Source organism: Marmota flaviventris, chromosome 13 (assembly GCF_047511675.1).
Source record: "Marmota flaviventris isolate mMarFla1 chromosome 13, mMarFla1.hap1, whole genome shotgun sequence".
In the NCBI taxonomy this organism is placed as follows: domain Eukaryota; kingdom Metazoa; phylum Chordata; class Mammalia; order Rodentia; family Sciuridae; genus Marmota; species Marmota flaviventris.
The window spans coordinates 20,848,946-20,873,961 of record NC_092510.1 but is presented as its reverse complement, the minus strand read 5'-3'; the positions used below and the strand labels follow the sequence as shown (position 1 = coordinate 20,873,961).

The window sequence follows — 25,016 nt, the reverse complement described above, 5'->3', positions numbered from 1 at the left end:
CATTTAGTGAGGCCCAAGCAACTTGATGAGACCCTGTCCCAAAGTAAAAACTAAAAAGGGCCGATTAATTGCCCCTGGGTTCAGTCCCTGGTATAAATAAATAAGTAAGCAAATAAATAAATAAATTCAATGTCGATGCAGAAAACCAAAAAAAACTTGACTCCCATGGTACAATACATATTAACCTCAATTTCAAGGGGACTAGAGACCTCAATGTGAAAATAAGAAGCTTTACAATTTTTAAAAATCATTATTATTATTGTTATTATTTTGTGATACTAAATATTGAATCTAGGAAAGCTCTACCACTGAGCTATCTCCCCAGTTCTTTTTATTTTTTTTTAATTTTGAGACAGGGTTTTGTTATGTTGCCCAAGTTGGCCTCCAATTCACAGTCCTCCTGCCTCAACCTCTTAGTCACTGGCTTTACAGACATGTGCCACACCCTACTCAGCCACTTCCTTAAGCAAGAAAAGGAAAAGAGAAGAAACTGACAAATGGGACCATGATATGACTAACTTTTGTTCATCAAAATAAATCATTAAAGACTGGAAGACATCTTTAGGGTGAGAGAAGACATTTGCAAATCATAACTGCCAAAGGGCTTGTAGCCAGAACACTTAAGTAACTTTTTCAAATCACAAAGAAAAAGGAAAAATCCAGTAGAGAAAATGGGCAGGAGACTTGAACAGGTATTTTATAAAGTTGGCATGAGATGATCAATAACATGGGAAAAGTTAACTTAAACCTCAATGACGTACAGTCCTGTGCTGCATAATGATGTTTTGGTCAATGGCAGACCACATATGTGATGGTGGTCCCAAAGGATGGAAGTAGAGCTGAAAATTGCTTATTAACCTGTGATGTTGTAGCTATCGTGATTTCACAGTGTGAGGAATCACTCCTGTGTTTGTAATAATGCTGGTGTAAACAAATGGATTGCACTGCCAGTGTGGAGTGCACACAACAAGGTACAGTGCATGATAATAATGACGATGATGACAAAGACTGCTACTGGTTTATATATCAACTATACTATGCTTTTTTTTTTTGTTGTTGTTGTTATTTTTTGAGCATCGTCTTTGTGATTACAAAGAAAAAAAATAGAAAGATAGAAATGTGTACTGTACAGTGTGCTGTTACACTGGCAGCAACGTTGTACACCTTGAGTTTATTACATCTCAATTGAATCAAGAGGCCAGGACAAGTAATTGGCCTACACCATAGAGTTTCACTTATGTCCACTCTGGGATGTTTGCACACCAACATAATTGCCTAATGATGTATGAAGGACGCTGTTGATTGATGCATGACTGTATGGCCACACACCCACCAAAATGGCTGAAATTAAAAAAGCCATTTGAATTTTGGTGAAGATGTGGAGGATAAACAGGAACTCACGCTCTGCTGATGGACGTGTAAATTGGTGCACTCATTTAGGAAACAGTTTGGCATTATTAGTAAGAGTTGAATGTGTATATGTACTCTTATGACGTAACCATTCTACTCCTGAGCACAATCCTGATTAAATTGTCACAGTGCTCCAAAAAGCATGTCCAAGAGCGTTCACAGCTGTGTTTTCTGTAGAAGTTCCAAAAAACTTCAACTGCAATAACAACCATGTCCACAGGGTAAAATTATCAATTGTGGAATATTTACCAGACAGAGTACTATATATTCTTAAACTGGATAATTGCAGTCACTTGTAACACCATGGCTGAAAACCGAGCAAAAGAAGCCAGATACAAAAGAATTCATCCTGCTTAATTCCATATATGTTCAAAGATAAGCAAAGAATATATTTTGTAAGTTTCTGGTTATATAAAGTTCAAAAAAGCAAGTGCTGCTTTGGGGACTCAGAAGTTGGTGACTAGGACAACAAGTTGGGACAGTGGTTAGTCCTGCGTGGAGCTGGGGAGGGAGGTACTAGTGAGCATGTGTAGGGATGGGGCTACTGAGGGATATCAATTCCCTGTTCTCTGATCTGAGTCACAGTCCACTTTTTAAGAAGTCGTGTATCTGACAACTGGGTGCATTGGTGCATGCCTGTAATCCCATGGGCTTGGGAGGCTGAGGCAGGAGGATCCCAAAGCATCAGCAATTTAGTAAGGCCCTAAACAACTTAATAAGACCCTGTCTCAAAAAAACAAACAACAAAAAAAAAAAAACCCCAAACAACAACAACAACAAATGGCTGGAGACTTAGCTCAGTATTTAAGCACCCTTGGGTTTAATCTGTAGTATCAAAAAAAAGTTGTATACTTGGTTTTATTTGTTTTATGTATGTTATTTTTTTTATAATAATAACAATTTAAATTACCGTCTCCCCTTTTCCTTTACCCCTGCCAGAGGAGCATACATTCTGCCTTCATTTTTTGCCTAGTCTAATACCACACATAACACAAATTTCCCTTCTTCACCCCCAGCCCCAGGTCACCAATAATCTCTTATTTGGCAAATGCAATGAGTTTGTGGCCTCTTCCAAGCCCCTCCCCCCGCCACCCCAAGGGTCTTTCCTGTGAACCCTCTAGTTCTGTCTTCCTTGACTTCTTCAGACACCTCTCTCTCCTGGTTCTGCTTCTCAGTCCCTACCTGTGGCTCTCTCTGCTTCCTTCTCTGCACTCCAACTCTTACCCACACCCTTGCCCATCTCCGTGCTAACAGCCTCGAAATCTGTGTGATTTAGGTTCCAGGTGGATGTGCTCCACAAACTCCCTACTTGATCTGCACTCTTGTCAAAATGCCTGGAATCTCTCAATTTCAACCAACAGCCTCAGATAAAACTCATTCTGTTCCTTATTCTAATGAGAGAGAGAGAGAGAGAGAGAGAGAGAGAGGAAAAAGAGGGAAAAAAATGAAAACAACAACAACAATAAAACAAACCCTAAAACCAAACCGACCAAACAAACAGAATTTTAAAAAAAGAAAAGAAAGATCTCCTGTCTAAAAAAGGCAAGCACTTCCAGGTTGACATCTCATACTGACTCCTCACTCATTAATCAGTCCCAACACCAAGAGCTGCTATTATTTTGCCTGTACTATGTGCTGGGCACTGTTTTTCATAAAAGTGTATTTCTGTATTACAAACACTTTTTATGTGTATTACCTCAGTTAATTCCCTCAACAATCCTGAGGTACCATTATTATCTTACCCTACAGGAGAAGATGGTGGCTTGAGAGCCAGAGCAGCGCTCAGACCCTGATCCTGACTCCAGATGGCCCCTGAGTATCGGCCTCTTACCCGTGTTAGCACCTCGACCCTGCATGTGTCCACTGCCTCAGGCCTCATCTGGATGATTATACTGACTTCCTAACTGATCTCCCAACTGCACACAAATCTCTCTCCATTTTCATTCACCTTCAAGAGGGCCACTAGGCTCACTTAAAAAATAATTGGGTCATCTTGGTTTTGAGAGGTTCCCTCTCTCATGCCTCAGCACACATGGAGGCCACATGATCTGGCACCAGCCTGTGCTGTCCCCCTGCCTCCTGTTCCCCACCCCAGACACATGCTCTTCCCTTTTAGGCTCTGGGACAGTTCTCTTTGCCTGCAGTGTTCTGTGGACCCACCCCACCTCCTGCTTGCCTGGAAAATGCCTGCCCATTTGTTCAGTCCTAACTGCAGTTCTCTCTCCCTCTGTATGCTGTATGGACTCCACAGACCGCCCAGCCCCAACTATATATTTATTTACCAATTAAGACTTATTATGATTCAAGAGAATGGAAAGGATGGGATGGGATAGAGGCAAAGTGATTTGGTGCAAGCCTCTAGCCTGCTCTTCTTCCTGTTCCTCCTCTTCTCTTCCTTTTCCTCCTCTTCTTTTAATTATTATTATTACTTCTTTTAGTTATTATTATTGGTACCAGGATTGAACCCAGGGATGCTTAACCACTAAGTCCCATCCCCAGCCCTTGCTATTATTTATTTAGAGATAAGGTCTCACTAAGTTGCTTAGGGCCTTGCTAAGTTGTTGAGACTGGCTTTGAACTTTCAATCCTCTGCCACCTCCTCCTGAGCTGCTGGGATTCCAAGTGTGCACCACCACATCAGGCTCCCTTCTCTCCTTCTCAAGGGCAAAAACAGTGTATCATGCCTCCTTGAATTGCTGTCCCTTCTTAGCACTGGTAAATACAAGATCCAGAGATGTGCACCAGCCTTTTTCTCACTATTACACCTACTTTGCCCTCATCCAGCCCCTATTTCACTCTCTTAACTTATAACAGGTTTCATACTTGGTGCCCCCTTCCATCATTTAATATTCATACAGGGGACCAGGGTATGCCACTTTCAAAACATGCCATTCTCACAGAAGTATATTTTGAACTAAGGTAACTGAGAAGGAGCAGATACGAGTGAGCACTCTGCCCTCCCTCATCTTCCTAAAAGCAAGGCATATTATTTCCCTTGTCCCTTTGTCCCATAAAAGGAAGAGGAGTACAACACTTTTCACCAGGCTGTAAGTGTGTAAAAACAAACCTTCCCAGAATCAGCTTTATCTTCTATTAGTCGTCCCCCCTGTCATTTATTTCCAAGTTGCTTTCCCAAAATTTATTGGCCCGAACAGCCCCAAACCTGTTTCCTATGTCTAGTCACTTCTCCTAATGTGACACCCTTTGTTAAAATGATACATACATTCTCAAGTTTAACTGTTTCTTTGGGCTTTTCACTTTTTTTGTGAGGTTCCCTTGTGAAATTCAAAAAGTTACTAAAATTTGTAATACTTTTCTCCTGTTAACTCAGTTTTCATTTGTTTAATTCACAGGCCTTAGGAATTGCACCTGAAAGGGTAGAAGTTTTTCCTCCCATTTACTATCAGATGGATATCCCTGTGACTATTGAATAGACAAACTGGGACTGGGAGAGATAGTAACTTATAGGTAGAATCAGGGTTCATATCAAAGTCCTTTTTCCTCTTCTTCTTTTCTTATTTATACCCAGAAGTTCTGTTTTGTCCTTCTAGTGATCATGAGGCCCAAGGGGCTGCTCACACATGCTCATTGCAGATTTTGTGTCTTTTCCAAAGCTCTCATGTAAGTGTCAGGTCAGGAAAAGAAGCACACCTAGGAAAAACTCTGAAAATCCCCATCCTACACCAAATTGGAATAGCCTGTTGTTTTTTTTTTAAGGGATAATTAATTTTTAAATTAATTTATTAAGGCAGCACTGAGAATGGAATCCAGGTCTTTGAGCATGCTAAGCAAGCTACACCCCACCACTGAGCTACACCCCAACCCTGCCTGGTGTTTTTAATATGCCTCCTTCTGGGACTGTGGCACCCAACACTGGGATGAGCAGCATTAATCACTTAGTGAGTTTGGGTTGATGACAAGAGTCTGTTCTGGGGCAGGCACCAGGGCCACTATCAGACAGGGGCTGTGGGACCTAGTTTAGAAGGAAGGAGTCCTGAGATGCTTGTTCTATTCAAGATGGAATTTCCCCCAATCTTTGGAAGGATGCCTGCAGGTAATTACTGCAACCATGTTGTGAGCCGGAGGGGGGAAAAAGGGAGGAGAAGGCAGTTTTGTTTCCTAGCAACAGAGCAAGTCTGGATCAACCCTAAGTCATTAAAAGAGACTTTTCAGGTTTGTCAACACAAAAGAACCCAAGAAGAAAATAGTGGGCTTAAAGTGTGCCATTAAAAATTCTTGACAGTGGCCCAGTAATCCCACTGCTTAAGTTTAAGAAACTTGCCAAGCGGGTAAGGAAAGAGCATTTTTTTCATTTATTTGGTTTCAAACAGAAGAAGAAAGTTCTGCTCACCCGGAAGCCAGTGTTGCTGAAGCCCTCGGTTTTGGTTTTGGGGGCTGCTGTACTTGTCAGCTCCATGTTCTGTTCACCAGCTGTCTGGGCTCTGAATTCTCTGATGTCTGATGTGAAGGTACTTGGTACCTGGGTAAAAGAAAACAGCCTCTGCTGATGTCAAAATGCCAGCTGCTGTAGCGGAAATCTGGACATTGCTTCAGTTTGGAAACTTCTATAATAATCTCCGGAATGACTTGGGCTGAAACCAGATTGGGTGGGGCCAGAGAGGCCAGAAGGGCGGAGTGGAGGCTTCTGGTTCAGGCCCACCCACCTCTTTTATCCTTCTAATGATTTCCATCCTAGGCTTTCCATGTTCACTTCTGGAAAGAAGACTTTTGTGGTGCACAGGCATGATACTTTCTCTGTAGACCTTAGTGAAATAGCTCTCTTCTTGTGAATAGTGTTGAGGGAAGGAGTGTTGTTGGTAGAGGAGGGAAAGTAAGGATTGGTTCCTATCAAGTGATCATCTACTCTGAGCCAGGCACAAGTTAGGTGCAGTGTATACAACTATCTCTGTGTTCCACTTTGACAAACTGAAGTGGCACCCCCTTTCTCCACAGAAAAGCCCTCTTCACCATGGCTGATTTTAGGGCTGTCAGCAAAAGAATCTCTGCAAAAGAGTCCAATGTAGATAAACTTCCTATTTTCGTTTCACCCTGTTTAATTAGCCACTGGCTGAGAATATACCAGCACTCCAGGTGCTGGACACCCCCTTACTAGTTATCACAAATGCATCCAAAGATAATTCTCACAGTAGAATGGGTAGATAATAGTGATGAGAGGGGAGGGGAGGTGGGGATAGGGAGGGCAGCAGAATACAACTGACACTAGGATTGCTGTATGTATACACATGGATGTATAACCAATGTGATCCTGCAATCTATACATGTGGAAAAATGAGAATTATACCCTATTTGAATCAAATGTATGATATGTCAAGATCACTGTATTGTCTTGAGCAACTAATAAAAAACAAAACAAAACAAAACAAAAAATCCAAAAACCCCAAAAGCATCCAATACAGTACTTTGAAGAAATGTGCAAACAAGGCCTCTGGCTTTGGGCTGGGCTTCACAGAGATGTCTACATTTTTAAGATAAGTTACAATTGGGCTCCATGGTAACAGCTGGCAGGGGGAGGAAAGAAAGGGGAGAAGAATTTCCCCCCTTCTCAGGTGTTGTCTTTGAAGAGTTAACATGCCCAGAACAGTGAAGGAAAAAGCTGTTTTTATGTGAACTTCTGCAGACTGTGAACTTCTGAGTCCCTCCCCTTATATGCTGGATATAAAACTCTGAAACTCCCTGAACTCTCAAATCCACATTGGTGAAGTCATGATTCTCTTTGTAACTTTCTCTGTTTGGTTTTTATTTTCCACTCATCTCTTGGACTTTCTCAACCCCTTCTCTAAATTGTTATAATTCCAAGCCTGACTTGATTCTAATGGCACTTTGTGTAAATAAATACTGGATAGTGATTATTTAGAACCAGTGGCGCAGTTACAATATACAGAGAGCTGTAAATAATGACCTCGGGTTAATCAAAGTCTTGCTAACAATAGGGACTGCACTTCCTCAGTCCACTGGCTCACTAAAAGTCACTTCTTGTACCCTGATGACCTTATATGACTCCCAGATGAGTTCCCCAGATGACAGGGACTTTTTGTTGGAAATCCGAGAATTTGATTTCCTGACAGTCCTTATTCTGATCCTGAGTCTCAGCTGTCCCTTGACCCCACACTGACCCAGCCTTTCCTTTCCTCCTCTCTGCCCACTCCTTTTTTTTTTAGGTACTGGTGATTAGACACAGGGGTGCTCCACCACTGAATTACATTTCTAGCCCTTTCAATTTTTTTCTTTTGAGACAGGGTCTCATTAAGTTGTCGAGGCTGGACTCAAATTTGCAATCCTCCTGCCTCAGCCTCTCAAGTCACTAGGATTACAGGTGTGTGCCACTACGTGATGCTCTGCCCACACCTTTTATTTATTTATTTATTTTTATCTTTTATTGATTTTATTTTTTCTAAATATACGACAGCAATGGAATGCATTACAATTCTTATTACACATATAGAGCACAATTTTTCATATCTCTGTATATAAAGTATGCTCACACCAATTCACGTCTTTATACATGTACTTTTTCTGTATTACAATTTTTAATACACATATATACCATAATTTTTCATATCTCTGTTTGTATATAAAGTATGTTGACACCCAGTTCAAGTCTTCATGCATGTAGTTTGTATAATGATGTCCATCACATTCCACCATCCTTGCTAATCCCCTGCCCCCTTCCCTTTCCCTCCCACCCCTCTGCCCTATCTAGAATTCATCTCTTCCTCCCATGCTCCATGATCCTAACCCCACTATGTTAGAGAAAACATTCCACATTTGTTTTTTGGGGGATTGGCTGACTTCACTTAGCATTATCTTCTCCAATGCCATCCATTTACCTGCAAATGCCATGGTTTTGTTCTTTTTAAATGCTGAGTAAAATTCCATTGTGTATATATGCCACATTTGTTTTTTGCCCACACCTTTTAAATGGCCTGTGTGGCTCCCCTCCCTCTACTCACCCTGGGACTGTATTCACAGATGTTAAGTTTTCAAGATCATTTTTAAGAACCTGTAACCCCAGAAGAACCAGTGGAGAGATGCTAGGAGACAAGTCTTCAGATGCAGATGCTTACACCCATATTTGTACACTCCTTATTGAATGCTTCCACTTGGATAGTCTGAACCTGGAATCAGATCCCACAAGAAGGTTCCATTCCTGTTTTATTTCTGCTGCACATTGCAGGGCCATTCACCCTGCTTCCTAAGCCAGAACCTTGGGGAGACTCTCACTTGTTACTTTACTCTCACTTCTTACACCCAACTAGTCTCCAGTTTGTACCTCCCCTTTCCTGGCTTCCTGAAGAACTCTCCACTGCCTTCCCAGTTCTATTACCTCTTGTCACCTGAACCATTGCCATAGTTCCTTTCTTATCTTCTTGCCTTTAGACCTTATTCTTCCAGTTTATCTTCCCATGACTACGTAAGGGGTATTTCACACATGGACATTTGATCATGCCCTTCCCCTGCTCAATAATCTTCAGTGGCTCACTATTGCTCACAGGAAAAAAAAAAGACCAAACCCATCCCATTACTTTTTAGTCCCCAACATGATTTGTTCAGTCACAAAGAATACCTTGTGGTCTCTATATCATGTTAGACTTCCCACAGTACTTTGCACAGGCTGTTTCTCTGTGTGCAACAGTGCTCCCACAGCTCTTGACTCCCCCTTTATTGTCCACATGCAATCTACCAGGTGCACAATCTCCTGCTGTCCTGACTTCCCTGGATGACACAGGCCAGGCTCTGAGGATTTGCCCAATTACCAGGAGCACCCACCTAGGTCCACATCCTGAGCTTCATGCCCCATTATACTGCTTCCATTTATATTGTAGTGAGGTTCTAAGGCCCTTATGTGGTTTACAACAGGCAGTGGACTTACTCTGTATAGAAAACCCAAGCTAGAATAATAAAGGGAACAAAAGGAAAGTCCATATGCCAAAATTTGATCATTCAAATCTTTCTTTTTTTTTAAAAAATTTTTTATTGTTGGTTGTTCAAAACATTACATAGTTCTTGATATATCATATTTCACACTTTGATTCAAGTGGGTTATGAACTCCCATTTTTAACCCATATACAGATTGCAGAATCACATCAGATACACATCCATTGATTTACATGTTGCCATACTAGTGTCTGTTGTATTCTGCTGCCTTTCCTATCCTCTACTATCCCACCTCCCCTCCCCTCTTCTCTCTCTACCCCCTTTACTGTCATTCATTTCTCCCCCTTGTATTATTTTTCTCTTTCCCCTCACTTCCTCTTGTATGTAATTTTGTATAACCCTGAGGGTCTCCTTCCATTTCCATGCAATTTCCCTTCTCTCTCCCTTTCCCTCCCACCTCTCATCCCTGTTTAATGTTAATCTTCTTCTCATGCTCTTTGTCCCTACTCTGTTCTTAGTTACTCTCCTTATATCAAAGAAGACATTTGGCATTTGTTTTTTAGGGATTGGCTAGAATCAACAAATGGGACTTACTCAAACTAAAAAGTTTTTTCTCAGCAAAAGAAACAATAAGAGAGGTAAATAGGGAGCCTACATCCTGGGAACAAATCTTTACTCCTCACACTTCAGATAGAGCCCTAATATCCAGAGTATACAAAGAACTCAAAAAATTAGACAATAAGAGAACAAATAACCCAATCAACAAATGGGCCAAGGACCTGAACAGACACTTCTCAGAGGAGGACATACAATCAATCAACAAGTACATGAAAAAATGCTCATCATCTCTAGCAGTCAGAGAAATGCAAATCAAAACCACCCTAAGATACCATCTCACTCCAGTAAGATTGGCAGCCATTAGGAAGTCAAACAACAACAAGTGCTGGCGAGGATGTGGGGAAAAGGGTACACTTGTACATTGCTGGTGGGAGTGCAGCCAATTTGGAAAGCAGTATGGAGATTTCTTGGAAAGCTGGGAATGGAACCACCATTTGACCCAGCTATTCCCCTTCTCAGTCTATTCCCTAAAGACCTAAAAAGAGCATGCTACAGGGACACTGCTACATCAATGTTCATAGCAGCACAATTCACAATAGCAAGACTGTGGAACCAACCTAGATGCCCTTCAATAGACGAATGGATAAAAAAAATGTGGCATTTATACACAATGGAGTATTACTCTGCATTAAAAAATGACAAAATCATAGAATTTACAGGGAAATGGATGGCATTAGAGCAGATTATGCTAAGTGAAGCTAGTCATTCAAATCTTTCTAAGGTGAAGGTAAATGAAGAAGTTATAGGAGAACTCTAAAACTCATATGGTGGTGCATTCCTGTAATCCCAGTGACTCAGGATCTCAAATTCAAGGCCAGCCTCATCAATTTAGTAAGACCCTGTCTCAAAATAAAAAAGTAAAAAAATCTGGGGATGTAGTTCAGTGGTAGAGCACCCCTGGGTGCAATACCTACTACTGCAAAAGAACAAAATAAAGCAAAAAATCTCACATAGGGGATTCATTCCATTTAATTTCATCTGTGTCTCTTATTCCCCTTGTACATGCTGAGATTAATTTGTGGCTGTGAGGATTAAACAAGAGAGCAAAGTAGTAGTATACCTTGAGCTAAATGCACTTTATTGCAATTGTCTACTTTCTTTATTTCCTCTGATGATCTATGAAATCCTTGAAAGCAAAGAGCCTAGCACTATGCAGGGTACTATGTAAATTCTCTGCCAGTGTGAGGCAGTACTGCTTTTTGTTGTTAAGAATACATTTTTTTAATAGTTCTACAAAATAATTAACTGTTAAGAAAATGTTTTCTAATAATTGTTTTTCTTTTTCTTTTTTTTTTAAAGCACTGGGGATTGAACCCAGGGGTGCTCTACCACTGAGCTACATCCCAGCCCTTTTTATTTTTTAATTTGAGATAGGTCTCACTAAGTTGCCCAGACTGGCCTAAAACTTGTGATCTTCCTGCCTGAGCATTTCAAGTCTCTGGGATTACAGGTGTGTGCCACCATGTCTGGCTTCAAACAGTTCTTTAAAAATTATTGACTATGCCTTTGAGTAAACAGAGCATCTACCTTGTAATGATACTCTTCTGATACCTGGAGAAAATAGTGCATAATAACAATCACTTCTGTGCTATTATCTACCAGGTATTTTCTAAATGCCCTTATCTCTTTAGTCCTCAGAGAAGCCTGACTCCCTTATTCCCAGTTCAAATTCAAGGCAGCTGAGTACGGGTGAATTAGTTATCCTGCCAGTTCTTGTTAGACCCTCATTCAAATCCACTAGACAAGATGGAGTCCCCCACCTCTGTGAGCTTTTCACTGTGAAGAGCATTTTCTCTCTTAAACTCACATAGTACCTCATTTAATCCTCACAACCACCCTGAGGCAGGTACTATTATTGTCTCTCTATCGGAAAAGGAAAATGAAACTCAGAGGTGTCAAGTACGCTGGCTCAGTTGTTTGGCTAATAAGTGGCAAAAGCAGAAATTGAGCCCAAGAAGACAGACTCTGAAATCCAAAGTTTTACCCACGGACATGATGGTTTTCTCTTGATACATTCAGGTACAAGTAATGTAAACAGATGCTCTTTGACTTACAATGGGGTTATGAAAGAAAGATCAAGGCTTGCCTTGGAGAAAATGCCCATTTATTGAGGCAGCTCTGCATATTTATAGAGGCGGGGGTGGTTTTACAGTTGAAACAGTTTAACAATTTAATATTTTTTGGCAGCTGGCCTGGGGTGCTTTCTAATTGGTGGGTAAGGATCATGTGAGGCAGCAGGGCTCACCATTGGATGGCTCTTCTTGTGGGATGGGGAAGTTAGTCTTCAGAGCTGGGGCGACTCCCAACAGGTTACTTCTCAATAAGCCCAAAACAAATTGAAAACACCCTAAGTAGAAATGCTTTTTTTAGTCACACCTTGCCTACTAAACTTCCTGCTTAGCAACAGAGCACACAGGAGACATTTGTTTCCCCTTCTGATTATGTGGCTTCTCTGCTCCTAACCAGCCTCCTGAGAGGATGGTACTGAATGTTGCTAGCTTGAGAAATAATCTGATTTCAAAATCAAAAGTAGATTTTCTGCTTATTTGGTATTGCTTTTCCACCATTGTAAAGTGAAAAATCCCAAGCTGAACCATGGTAAGGTGTGGACTTTCTGTACAACCAGAAACTAATATTTGGAATCAGTCACCAGTGAGGGAGCAGGTAAGGGAGCCTGGCTCTAGGATACTGAGAGGGGCCCCTCAGTCCTGCAATGGTGGGCCTGGGGGTATTTGGCCTTATGTGTGAAAAGCTGAAGGTCAGGAGGCACCAAGTACCCCACAAGTTCTTCACAGAGGGTGAGAAGGACTGGTCAGCTCCACACCATTAAGATCTTTTGGCCTAGTTTAGGGGTCGAGGACACACAGCTTCCCCTGTGTTGAGGGAGGAGAGGGCCTGTGGCTTCAGCACTTGGCAGCTATTTAGAGTGGGCCCTTAACCCCTCTGCCTCTCATGGGGGGGGGTAATAGTTCATAAATAATAGTTTTTTCTGCACTAAAAAATTTGACCACCTCCTTAGTGGAGTTTGTTTTCTGTGGTACTGGGGACTGAACCCAGGAACGTTCCACCATCCCTAGGTACCACACTCCCTTTGTAAATTTGAGGCTGGGTCTCGCTAAATTTCCCAGGCTGACCTCCAACTTGTGATCCTCCTGCTTCAGCCTCCTGAATAGCTGGGATTACAGTTCATCTTACATAAATACACAAATCCTAAATTCACACATTACAGAAATGTCCATTATAGAATTAATAGTAATAAAAAATTAGAACAGCTTTTGGGAAAATGGTGAATTATGGTACATTCACATCATGAAATAATAACAGAAAGTTAAGGCACATCTGTAAGAACTGATAGAAAAGAATTTTGCAAAGTATGTATGGAAAAAAAGGTTCAGAACAGTGTTTATACCATTAACTTATTTGTGAGTGTATTTGGAGATGGTGTGCATATGAATATTAATCAAGGTTTACAACAGGATTACCAAATTAAAATGTTTTGGGGACTAAACTGAAAGCCAAAGGATAAATGTGGGGACAGAACCTAAGAAGAGCTAACAGGACCTCATTTTAAAGTATGGAATTGTAAAAAATTTAAAGATTAATTTCATGTCAATATCTTGATGTGGGAAGGAAACTGCGGGTGTTTGGGGCTAGACCAGCAGAAAATGCACTTTTCCCTCAGTGTGTGTGGATATTAGGGAGCCCTCCCATCATATATGCTAAGATCCCTGGGTGTTCAAGTCCCTTATATAAAATGGTACAGTATTTGCTTATATTCTATGCACATACTCCCATACCTTAAATCACCTTTTGGTTATTTAAATTCATAACACAATGTAAAAGTTATGTAAATAGTTGCTATACTATGTTGTTTAGTGGAATAATGACAAGAAAAAGTCAACATGTTTTGGTACAGGTGCAATTTAAACATTGTGTGTGTGTGAATGAGTGAGTGTGTGTGTGTGTGTGTGTTTGTGTGTGTGTGTGTGTTTTACAGGGGATTGAACCCAGGGCCTCATGCATGCTAAGCAAGCACTCTACCATTGAGCTTCAACCCTATATCCCTTGCCTTTTATTCCTTAGTTTTAGGCAAGGTCTGGATAAAATGACCACCAGAGGCTGGGTTCAAAATTACAATCCTCAGCCTCCCACAAATCTTTTTTGATTTGTCGTGGATTGAATGTTTACATGAAGAACCCCCAAATTCAGAATGCCAGATTATAAAGCAAAAGGAGGAGCTATCCTCTTAATGGGGAAGCTATTGGGAGATTTTTTTGCTTTCTTTCTTTTCTTTTTTTTTTTTTTTGGTACTGAGGCTTGAACCCAGGTATGCTTTACCCTGGAGCTACATCCCAGTCCTTCTTATTTCTACTTCTTCTTCTTCTTTTCTTTTTTTTTTTTAAGGCTATAAAGCTTTAATATTAACAGGTTAAAAACAAAATAATTAACAATAAGCCAAACAATAGCAACAAAGGCAGACAATAAGGAGAGTGCTGGAGATGTAGCTCAGTGGTAGAGTACTTGCCTAGCACGTGCAAGGTATTGGGTTTGATCTCCAGTGACATGATTTCCCAGCTACTGAACCACATAGCCAGCCCACTGATCCTGCTGAGAAGCTGCAGTGAAGCAGCCATGGAGCTGCAAAACAGTGGCTAGGGAGGGCTGAAGCACAGGTAGTGAAGCCTACATGTGCAGGGGCCATGCAGAGCCTGTCATGCCAACATGAGCCTGAGGCCCAGCTAGCCAGGGCTGCAGCAAGCCAGGGTACACCAACCTGTTGTGCTGAGGCATTCCTGTCTGGGCCTGTTGTGGACACCTGGTCCACAAAGCACTGCAGCCTGCAACACCAAGCATTCATGATGAGGTGATCTCAGCCTCCCGCTTCCCAACAAGCTGGGAGAAATGGAAGTGGAGCAGGCCTGAACGGGACTGCAAGGCTAACTGGTAGCACTGGTACCTTTCCAATCCTGATTAGCATAAATTTGGACCCATAGCCTTGACCCCAGTGCTATATAAACCCCTGGACTAGTATCCTCAGATGGACAACCTGCTATCGGGTCCCCTCTTGCCTTGTGGGAGGTCTGTTTCTATTCTTGAATAAATCGTACTTTTTTTTTTCACTCCAGCCTTCCATTTTGTGAATTTCTCTCTTGGGATCTGTGAGATAAGAACCTGGAAAGATGTTGCCTGTGAGCTGCTGTGGTCTGCTGCAACACTGGACTATGGAGGACATAGTCTACTGGGTTTTTTTAATATTTTTTTTTAGTTGTCATTGGACCTTTATTTCATTTATTTATATGTGGTGCTGAGAACCAAACCCAGTGCCTCACATGTGCTAGGCAAGCGCTCTACCACTGAGCCCGAGCCCCAGCCCCAGCCCAGCATAGCTCACTTTTAAGGACTGCAATATATTTTGAGGCTGTAGCGGTCTGCTGCTTATGCAGACACCATCAGCTCCAGCAGAAGCAGAGAAACCTTGGTTTCACCAGCAACACACACACACACACACACACAAACACACACAAAGATTATGAAGGAAAACTATATTAAAATATAATTAGGCATTTAAAAATTGTGATACAACAATATAATATGCTTCTGTATTGATTATATTAAATAACAGACTAGTGATCCTAAGAACTACCTTAATTTCAAAATAATAACAAAATTAAAAAATATTTTAGAAATCTGAGACAACTGTAATGCAATATGAAAATGTCTGTGATTTCTCTTGGTGAAAAGCCACGGGGATTACAATACTACTTTATTCATGAATGAAATACTAAATTTCAGCTGGAGATTAATGAAAATAGGATACATTCAAGTCCATGGAGCCCCTCAGTGGTACTTAAAGCTACAGAACATTATGAAATCAACTAGTATATAGATAGGAAGCACAAGGGCTCCACGAGGTATCTCTGGGACATTGTGGCATTAGGTAGTTGGAGCAGAGGTGGAGAAGCTCAAAGGACACAGAGAACACTCCAGCCATCAGGCAAGAGAGGACCAGGAGAGAAGAGTCAAGAATTTAAGATAAGAAAATGTCCTTAGGAGGGACCAGAGCACTGCATTATCTACAATTCCTCTTGGGGTTAACTACGTATGTGGTCTATTTAGATTCTTCTCTACTGGATCATTCTCAGTGTTCTTTCAGTCATTTAGTTAATATTCTTTTTGAACTCAAATAATATACCAAGCAAGCTGTTCTAGGTTTGGGGATTCTTATCTCTGCCAGGCATTCAGTATTCATGGATTTAATCCTTGCAATAGCCCCATTATATATACCTTATTGTTACTCCCAAGACATAAAATTGAGGCATGAGAGGGTAAATAATTCATACAAAATAATGGATGGAGCCTGGGTTTGGATCTAGCTGAGTCCTACATCTGAACCACCTTCCTGTAAACAAAACAAAGGCTCTGTCCTCCTGTGGTTTATCTGTTACTGAGTCAATGACCCATGAGTCCTCCAAACAAAAGTCAGTTCTCTAAATACAATTATAAACAAAATCTCAGATTCTCCCTTGACTGCACACTACCCCATGTCCCATGTCTATTTCAGTGTTGTTCCCTGCTCCTTTAACAGTTTGACTTTAAAAAAAAAAAAAAGGTTGGTGCTACTCTTGTGTCTTCTTACTCTCTGCCTCACCCCATGCAAACCAGCTCTGACTTTCCTACTTCTCTCAAGCTGCTCTTGTTAGAGACCCCCAGGCCTCTGTTTTGCAAAGCCCAGTGGCTGCTTCTCAGTACTTATCTCTCAGCTCTAGTCCACTTTCTGGAAACCTGTCTTTGACTCATCACTCTCCTGGTTTTCTTCCTTCCTCACTGCTCTTTATAAGCTTCAATGGCCTATATGAATAATAGTTCTCACCAGAATCATTCAAATCATTGTTGACAGAGAAAATACTAGTCTGGGCCCCCCTTAGTCATTTTGAATCAGAATGGGTGGTCTGGGTATCCATGTCCCACTATTTTAAAATAAATTGTAGAAGTCAACTTTTTTGTTTTGTTTTTGGTACAGAACAAAGTTTGTCTTTGACTTTACAAATTACTTTTTTCATAGATTTTTAAAATTACCATTTCAATTTTAAAATTTAAAAATTACTTTTAAGATTGAAATTAAGCAACAGATATAACAAATAAGTTCATGGTATTGTGCTAGAATGTGGTTAGTGATATGGGGATAAAAAAAAGAAAAGTTCTGTAGAAGATGTGGGGTGTTGGGAAGCTAGGGACAGGATGGCTCTGATCTGTGTTTCTAGGGTGGCCCCCTTGGGTACAATCGTCTCTTGGTATCCAAGATGGGTGGGGATTGGTTTCAGGACCCACTGTAGATACCAAAACCTGACATGCTCAAGTCCCTCACATAAAATCTCATAGTTTTTGCATAAAACCTATGCACATCCTCTCTTATGCTTTAAATCCTGTCCAAATTATGTATAATATCTCATACAATGTAAAAATGTCACACAAGTAGTTGTTATATGGTCCTATCTAGGGATAATGACAAGAAAGTTTATACATGTTTGGAGAGATGCAATTTTTTTCTAATACTTTCTTTTCTTTTCTTTTCTTTTTTTTGGTACTGAGGATTTAACTCAGGGCCACTCAACCGCTGGGCCACATCCCCAGCCCTTTTTTATATTTTATTTAGAGACAGGGTCTCACTGAGTTGCTTAGTGCCTGGCCATTGCTGAGGCTGGCTTTGAACTCCTGATCCTCCTGCCTCAGCCTCCCGTGTCACTGGGATTACAGGCGTGCGCCACTCACCTGGTATCTAATACTTTCTTTTTAAAATTAATTAATTATTTTTTTTTCTAATAGTTTTGATCTGTCTGATCAAATCTTTGCATGTGGAACCCAGGGAAATAGAAGGCCTGACTACATCTATGGTTGAGAAGTCACTGGGAAAAGCTATTAAAAACGCCCTAAGGCAGGAGGAGGAAGGTGTAGGAAGAGCTGCAGGTTGGTCAGGGTGGAGGAGCTGTAGGGAGCAGGCAGAGAAGGAGGTCAAGACTGTGGAGGACCCTGCAGAGTGTGGCATGATTGCACTTTCATTTTGTTTTGTTTTTGCTGTGCTGGGATGGAACAGAATGCAGGGCCTTGCACATGCTAGGCAAGCACTCTACCACTGAGCTGCACCTTGATGTACATTTTAAAAATGTTGCTCTGCTGTTGTGGAAAACTAACTGAACCCATTTCTTCTCAGTAGATGTACTTCTAGGGCCACCTTCTGATTTTGATTAGCTTATGAAAACCTAATCAATTCTAAATACTGGTCCTGTCGGGCCTTGTTAAAGGTGATGTCAGATCTTTATTGTCCCCTAGTAGCCCTCATTTATCTTTATTTTGATCCATGTCACCCTCAGCTTTAAACTTGGCATTCCTGGTGGGTTCCAGTTAGGTCTTATCCTTTTCAGAAAAGAATTTATTTTAATTTATTACAGTACATCTGTTTCTTATGAATAATAAATTTAATGCATGTTTATAAATGTGGCTTTCCCATATTTGTTCTCATCCACTCCTGTAGGCCTGATAAATGCTGCAGGAAAACTTCATTCTGACAGTATAACTAAGGTATAATTTTATTATATTTTCTTAACCTCTGTCACTCAAGGAGGAAGCAAAATAGAATTTATGTGGCTGGAAAAACAAGGTGGGAGAGATTTATTTATTATGTCATAGTGCAAGAAGGTGTTAGATTTGTTGGACTAAAATGTAAACGTGCAAAATGGTCTCTAATTGGAGCCTGGTTACTATCATGTGCCTAGGAACATGGAGCCCTAGAGACTGCTCTGATTTAAAAAACAAGGGATAAAGAGTCAAAGGGAAAAGATGACATTGGGAAAAGAGAATTCTCAACCTTAATCAGAAGAGACCAGTGGCTGAGCTCTCTGGCTGATCCAGGAATTAATGCCTTATCTATGGAGTCAGACTCGAATTCCTAAGCACATCCTCCCTGATTATTTACTGCTATTGCAGCAAAAAGGCAAATAATTTTCAAGAGCTTTGGAATCCACTCCCCACCCTTCCACCTTCTGAGAGACAGTTTCTCAGTCTGTTGACCAGGCTGGTCTTGAGCTGAAGTGATTGTCTTGCCTCCCAAGTAGCTTGGACTACAGGTGTGTGCCATTGTACCTGGCAATTGGACTACTCTTAACTCACCTCTGTGCTGTCTTCAAATTATTGCCTTTACCTGTCTGCAGTTTTGTAAAACTTATTTGTCCTTAAGGTACAGGATATACTGAATTGATCCCTTTAGTATATTCCCATAATACTTTGTATTCACAAAAATGGTTCACTTAGTAAGAGCCTATGATCTACTAGGTCCCACAGACTAGTGTTTATAAGTGTTTCATTTACTCTTATTAATGGTATGGTACAAATATTGCTTTTAGTCCATTTTTCACATGAGAAAAGTGAGGCCCAGAAAAGTTAGGTATGTGCCCAAGATTACAAATGGCAATAAGCCAAGCTCCTAACCCCTTCATGAATGGTTTTGGTCATGTGTGTCTTGTACCATTGTTATTTGTTATACTTCTGATATTTCCACTGGGTGATGAACTTCTTGAGAAAACAGGGCAATTTCATTTTGTCTTTAAGCTCTCTACAGTTCCTGGAATAGCCTCCTATGCATAGTAGGGGCATAGTAACTATGGGGTAGAGTGAATGGTACTCAGGGTGCTACATGCTTCTACTTTGAATTTCCAAGTTATTCTCACCCTCCAACAAAGGGTATTTTAATAAAAGTTGTGAAAGAAATAAAGGAAAGCAAAAGATTGCCCAAACACTCCGTTCATCTTGGTTCTAAAGCGAAGTCACAAAGCAATGAAGAAGGAGACACATCTATGGTGCATGGTGGGGGGTGGGGGGGTGGGTTCCCTTGGGAAGGGGTTCTCTAACATCTGATTAAAGAGTTCTTCACTATGAAGTTGTGTTGAAATACAGTCCCAATTTATAGATTAAAATGCTACTAGTACTGGCAAGGTGCTGCAATTCGGTTGCCGGGAGATGACAGACTTTGTTAATCCAGTAATGCCCAGTATTGTTTACTGAAACTGGATCTGGGAGGGGCTTCCTTCCTTTCTTTCTCCTTCCTTCCTTCCTTTCCTTCTTCTTGCACTGGGGATTGAACCTAGGGGTGCTTTACCACTGGGCTATATACTCAGCCCTTTTATTATTTTTAATTTTGAGAGAAGGTCTTACTAAGTTGCTAAGACCGACCTTGAACTTGTGATCCTCCTGCCTCAGCCTCCTGAGTCACTGGGATTTCAGAGATGTACCACCATCCTGGCTTTTTGATCTTCAAGATCAGTGAAAGGCTGGGAGAGCTCTCCAAGACATTTACTCCATGTGTGCACCAGCAGTTGTAAGTAGCTGCCTGCAGGTATTATGGTGCCAACCTTAATAGAATCCTTGTCTTAAATTAGCTAGGAAATTATCTCTGCTTTCCTTTATAGATTTGATATATATGTATGCATACATTCTTTGTTTTGCTTGTTTTTGAAGTTTGTAGAAATGGTATCATAACTGCATGTATTCATCTGAAAATTGTTACTTTGCTTTGTTTTGTTTTTTTTTCTCCTCAACATCACTTCCCAGATCCAATTCTTCCATGTTGAGGCTTGTAGCTATCATCCAGTTATTTTTATTGCTGGGTATTATTCAATTGTGTCCACTTACCAGTTAGTTTGCAGTCTTCTGTTGATGGACTTTTGAATGGGTTCAGTTCTTTATACCAGGAACAATGCTGCTAAGAACTTCTTTGAATGTTTTTGACTGGGTGAATAGCATGTGCCTGTAGTCCCTTCCTTTTTGAGGCAGGAAGATCACAAGTTTGAGGCCAGTCCTACTTAGTGAGAATCTGTCTCAAAGTAAAAAATCAAAAGGGCTGGGGATGTAGCTAAGTGGTAAAGCATCCCTGAGTTCAGTCCCCAGTACCACAAACAAAACAAAACAAAACAAAAACACCTCAAAACCCCAAAGGAATATATTTTTGGAGAACAGGTACAAGAATTCTTAGGGTATATATTTAGAAAAGAAATTAATGTGGTTCAACTTTTCAAGATGGTGCATGATTATTTCCCACATTTGCAAATATGGAGGGGGCAGGGGAAGGAAGAAGGATGGAGTGAGGGGGGCGGGGGTAAGTGGCAGAGCAGGTTCAGGACATTTTAGATATAGGCAGACTCTCTAGAGTGGGCCTGAGCTGAGTGCTGAAAAACTGAAAGACTGGAGCAGCGCGGGAGGGGAAATTAGTAATGCAGCAAGAGAAAACTGGGAAAGCCAGGTTAAAGCACTTTATTTCATTCAATGTGATAGGAAGCTACTAGAGGATTTTAAGGTGGAGTGGATGTGATTTGATTTGTGATTTGTAAGTAACATTCTGGCTGTTCTGTAGATATGGGTTAGTGCTGGAAGTAGAGGAACTTAGAGCCAATCCTGTCAGTTCAAGAACCCGGGAACCCAGCAGTGCTGAGAGCTGGGAGCAGCCTGGGTTGGGGGCTAGAGAGCAGGTACATGTGGTAGGGAGAGGTACCCACTGTAGCAGTAGAGGTGGGCTGAGAAGGAAAGGCAAGCATCAAGGCTAACTCAGAGTCCCTCAAGCCTGTTCAAACTCCCTCCTAATTTCTTCTCAAATGTGCATGCCAATTTCCATTTCACTACCCTGATCTCATTATCTCTCACCTTGACCATGACTACCTCTTCCCTGGGCCTCAAGCCTGCCCTCTTCCCCTCCCTTCCTGAACCTCCACATGGCTGAAAAGATTATTTTTCTAGGGGCCTGGGTGTGTAGTTCAGTGGTGTAATGCTTTGGGTTGAATCCCCAGCATGTACAGACAGACAGACAGACACACACACACACACACACACACACACACACACACACATACACACACACACATAAAAGATAAGTCCTTCCCTCCAATCAATGATTTTTCCTAAACAAAACTAATATCATTACTCCTCCTTAAAATTATTAGCTGAGTCCCTAAATGCCCTTAGAGCAAAGCCCTTTTTCTTTGGGATAGGGAAAGGATTTATAATATTAAATATATTTAATATTATATGATATACATGGAAATCACATTTAATCCCTTCTACAATCTCATGCAAAGTGATTATCCCTATTTTATGGGGAGAGTGGCTGAATTCTTTCCTCCCTCCCTCCTTCCCTTCCCTCCTCCTTCTCCTCCTCCTCTTCCCATTCTCTTATTTCTCTCCTCTCTTTCCTGCTCTTGTTCTTTCTCTCCTGTACTTTTTACTGAGGATCCGTTCATTTGGGCACCTGAGAACTCTGGTCTTGGAGCTCCACTTTGACTATCCCTGCATTCCAGAGCCCACTCTAATTCTTGCTACTTCTCCCAGCCCTGCTTCCCTCTCTGCCACCAAGAGAGTTACCTGGAGCCAGGTCTAAGGGCTTTTGAGAACTGCTTTTTAAAAAAATTTTTATTATTAGTTGCTCAAAACTTTACAATGATCTTGATATATCATACATTTGATTCAAATGGGGTATGAATTCTTATTTTTCCACGTGTACAGATTGCAGGATCACATTGGTTTTATAGCAGAATATAATTGAGAACTGCTTTTTACAGATTCCAGATTCTCCTAGATGGGTTGCTATTTTTTTTAGGAATCTCATGAACTAGACTATAAATACTGTTTACCACAGGGTAGAATTGAAACCACAGATTGGTTGTGGAGAAGGGTTTGGAAAAAGTCCGTAAATGAGTCAGTTAACAACATGGAAAGTATAGTGAAGACTTTGTATACTTCATTTTATTGTTTTTATTGTTTTATTGCTATACATCTTTATATTAGAAAGTTTACAATAATCTTAGGTATATGTGTGTGTATGTGTATAGCACATATGGACTTGTTTGGAGAGACCCAGTGGTTAAATATTAACCAGCAATAGCATTGTAAGCTAAATAATATGATGGTAAATATCATTATAAAGATGTGTGGACACTTTTTTAGATGTGCTTTGAGAAATCGTTCACAATAAATAATCTCCAATAGGGCTGGTGTGCTGATGCACATCTGTAATCCCAAGGACTCAGGAAGCTGAGGCAGGAGGATCACAAGTTTGAGGCCAGCCTCAGCATTTTAGTAAGACCCTGTCTCAAAATTAAAGAAAAAAATTCCTGGGGATGTGGCTTAATGTTAAATCACCCCAGGGTTCAATCGCTTATAAATTGCCTGTATGGGAAAAATAAAAAAAAAAAAAAATCGCTAAGAACAAATTCTTTCTTTGGTCTCTGCCCACAGAGTGGTATCTGTAAATAAAAATCTATGATTGTGAGCCACATATGTAACCTTGAATTTGCTTAGGTCATTTCACCCCTGGGTTACAAGCAGGTCTCAGTGACATGTTGCTGACATTGCCTCACATGCTGCCCCCCGCATTCCCTAGTTTCCCCCTTGATGTTTCTTGGGATTCCTAGGACATGTCACTAATCCCAATTCCCTGTAAGGCCCTTCAAAGTTTTCCTTGCTTTTAAGGAAGTTCAGCCTCATACTGAGTGAGCACCTTTCTCAGTCTCTTCTCCTAGGGCCCTTTGCACTTCCTTCCTTTCTCTCTCTCTCTCTCTCTCTCTCTCTCCCTTTTTCTCTCTCTTTCTTTCTTAATGGGAATTGAACCCATGGTTGCTTTAGCACTGAGCCATATCCCCAGCCCTTTTAATTTTTTTATTTTTACATACGTTCTTACAAAGTTGCTTAGAGCCATGCTAACTTTCTGAGATTGGCCTCAAACTGTGATCCTCCTACCTCAGCCTCCAGAGTCACTGGACTATAGGCATATACCACTGTGCTTGGTTAAGGGCCTTTGCATTTTCATGCTTTCTGCCCAAGGACTTTTCCTCCTCTCCCTGGAAAATGCTGAGCACTGGCCTTTCCAGCCTCAGCATTTTTCACTTCCCCAGCAATGGCATCCTTGACCTTTCCCCCAGTATCTTTCAATACATCTTCTACTCTGTCACATGCTGCTTACTAATGATGTACCCCTTATACATCCGTGTAGTTGTCTAATATCAACTCATCTTTGAACTCTCAGTGACTTGAAAGCTGGCTTTGCCATTGCTGCTTACCTGGCACTTGGCACAGTACCTAGCACTGGGAAATAAATATTTGTTCCTTTTATTTGGTAGTGAGGATTGAACCCAGGGGCACTCTACCACTGAACTACATTCCCAGCTCTTTTCATTTTTTGAGACAGAGTCTCACTAAGTTGCCCAGGCTGGCCTACAACTTGCAATCCTCTGCCTTAGCCTCTGGAGTTGCTGGGATTACAGGCATGGGCCACAGCACCCAGCTAACATTTGTTACTTGATCAGTCAGATATGTCCCTCGTTGTGACCACGAGATCCGACAGAGGCATCCCTGTGTGGGTTCCTTGAGCAAGTGATCATTACAGGCGATTTTACTTATGCCTGGTTAAATACTTTGCAGTCTGCTGAAGGGCGAAAAAAAGTACAGGAGACAGGTGAGGATGTACCTACGAGGAAGCCCCAGGGGACTTCTGGAGCAATGGCATGTCCTGTCCTTGATCTAGGTGGTGGTGACATGTGAAAACTTGTGGAGTGTATAAATGTTATGTCTCAATTGCAAAAATAATAGGCAGCAGTACAGTGCGCAGGTCATCTGAGCTCTGGACTTGTTAGTTGCTGAGCAGGCTGAACAAATGTTAGCTAAAGGGTGGGCTGAACACTTGACCCTCACCCATCTGTTTCCTTATGGCTTGTTTGCGTCAAGGCTGAACACTCAACCCCACTCAAGGCTGAACACTGGACACCCACCTCTTTGGTGTAAAGGAAACCCACATCTGATCCCTGACCCCTCTGCCAGAAGGCAGAAGATGACACCCTTAGCAACTACTGTATGATCCAATCACTGTACGCCAATAAGACCCCATTAATTTTGGCTATAAAAACTCTCTCCTGCCGGGCCCTCCTCTCTTTCTCTCTCTTTATTCTCTCTCTCCCTCTGTCTCTTTTTTCTCTTCTTTCCTTGTTAATCAGACACCACCGCAATAAAGATCTCTTGGTCTCTCTAAGTGTCGTGGTCACTTTCCTTTCATCCAGTA

At 41.2% G+C, this 25,016-nt stretch overlaps 1 protein-coding gene across 3 annotated transcripts in view; it reads right to left on the bottom strand.

The window, feature by feature from the left end:
- LOC139701555 (solute carrier family 28 member 3-like) overlaps nucleotides 1-25,016 on the bottom strand; it is a 94,800-nt gene that overhangs the window by 68,005 nt on the left and 1,779 nt on the right. For 2 of the 3 annotated variants that reach the window (XM_071600530.1, XM_071600528.1), the window contains one exon: nucleotides 5,762-5,890. In XM_071600530.1, coding sequence (XP_071456631.1) covers nucleotides 5,762-5,827 — 66 coding nt within the window. In that variant the 5' untranslated portion in view covers nucleotides 5,828-5,890. Of the gene's footprint in view, nucleotides 1-5,761; nucleotides 5,891-20,608; nucleotides 20,790-25,016 lie in introns of all 3 variants that reach the window. The other variant, XM_071600529.1, reaches the window with a different exon arrangement.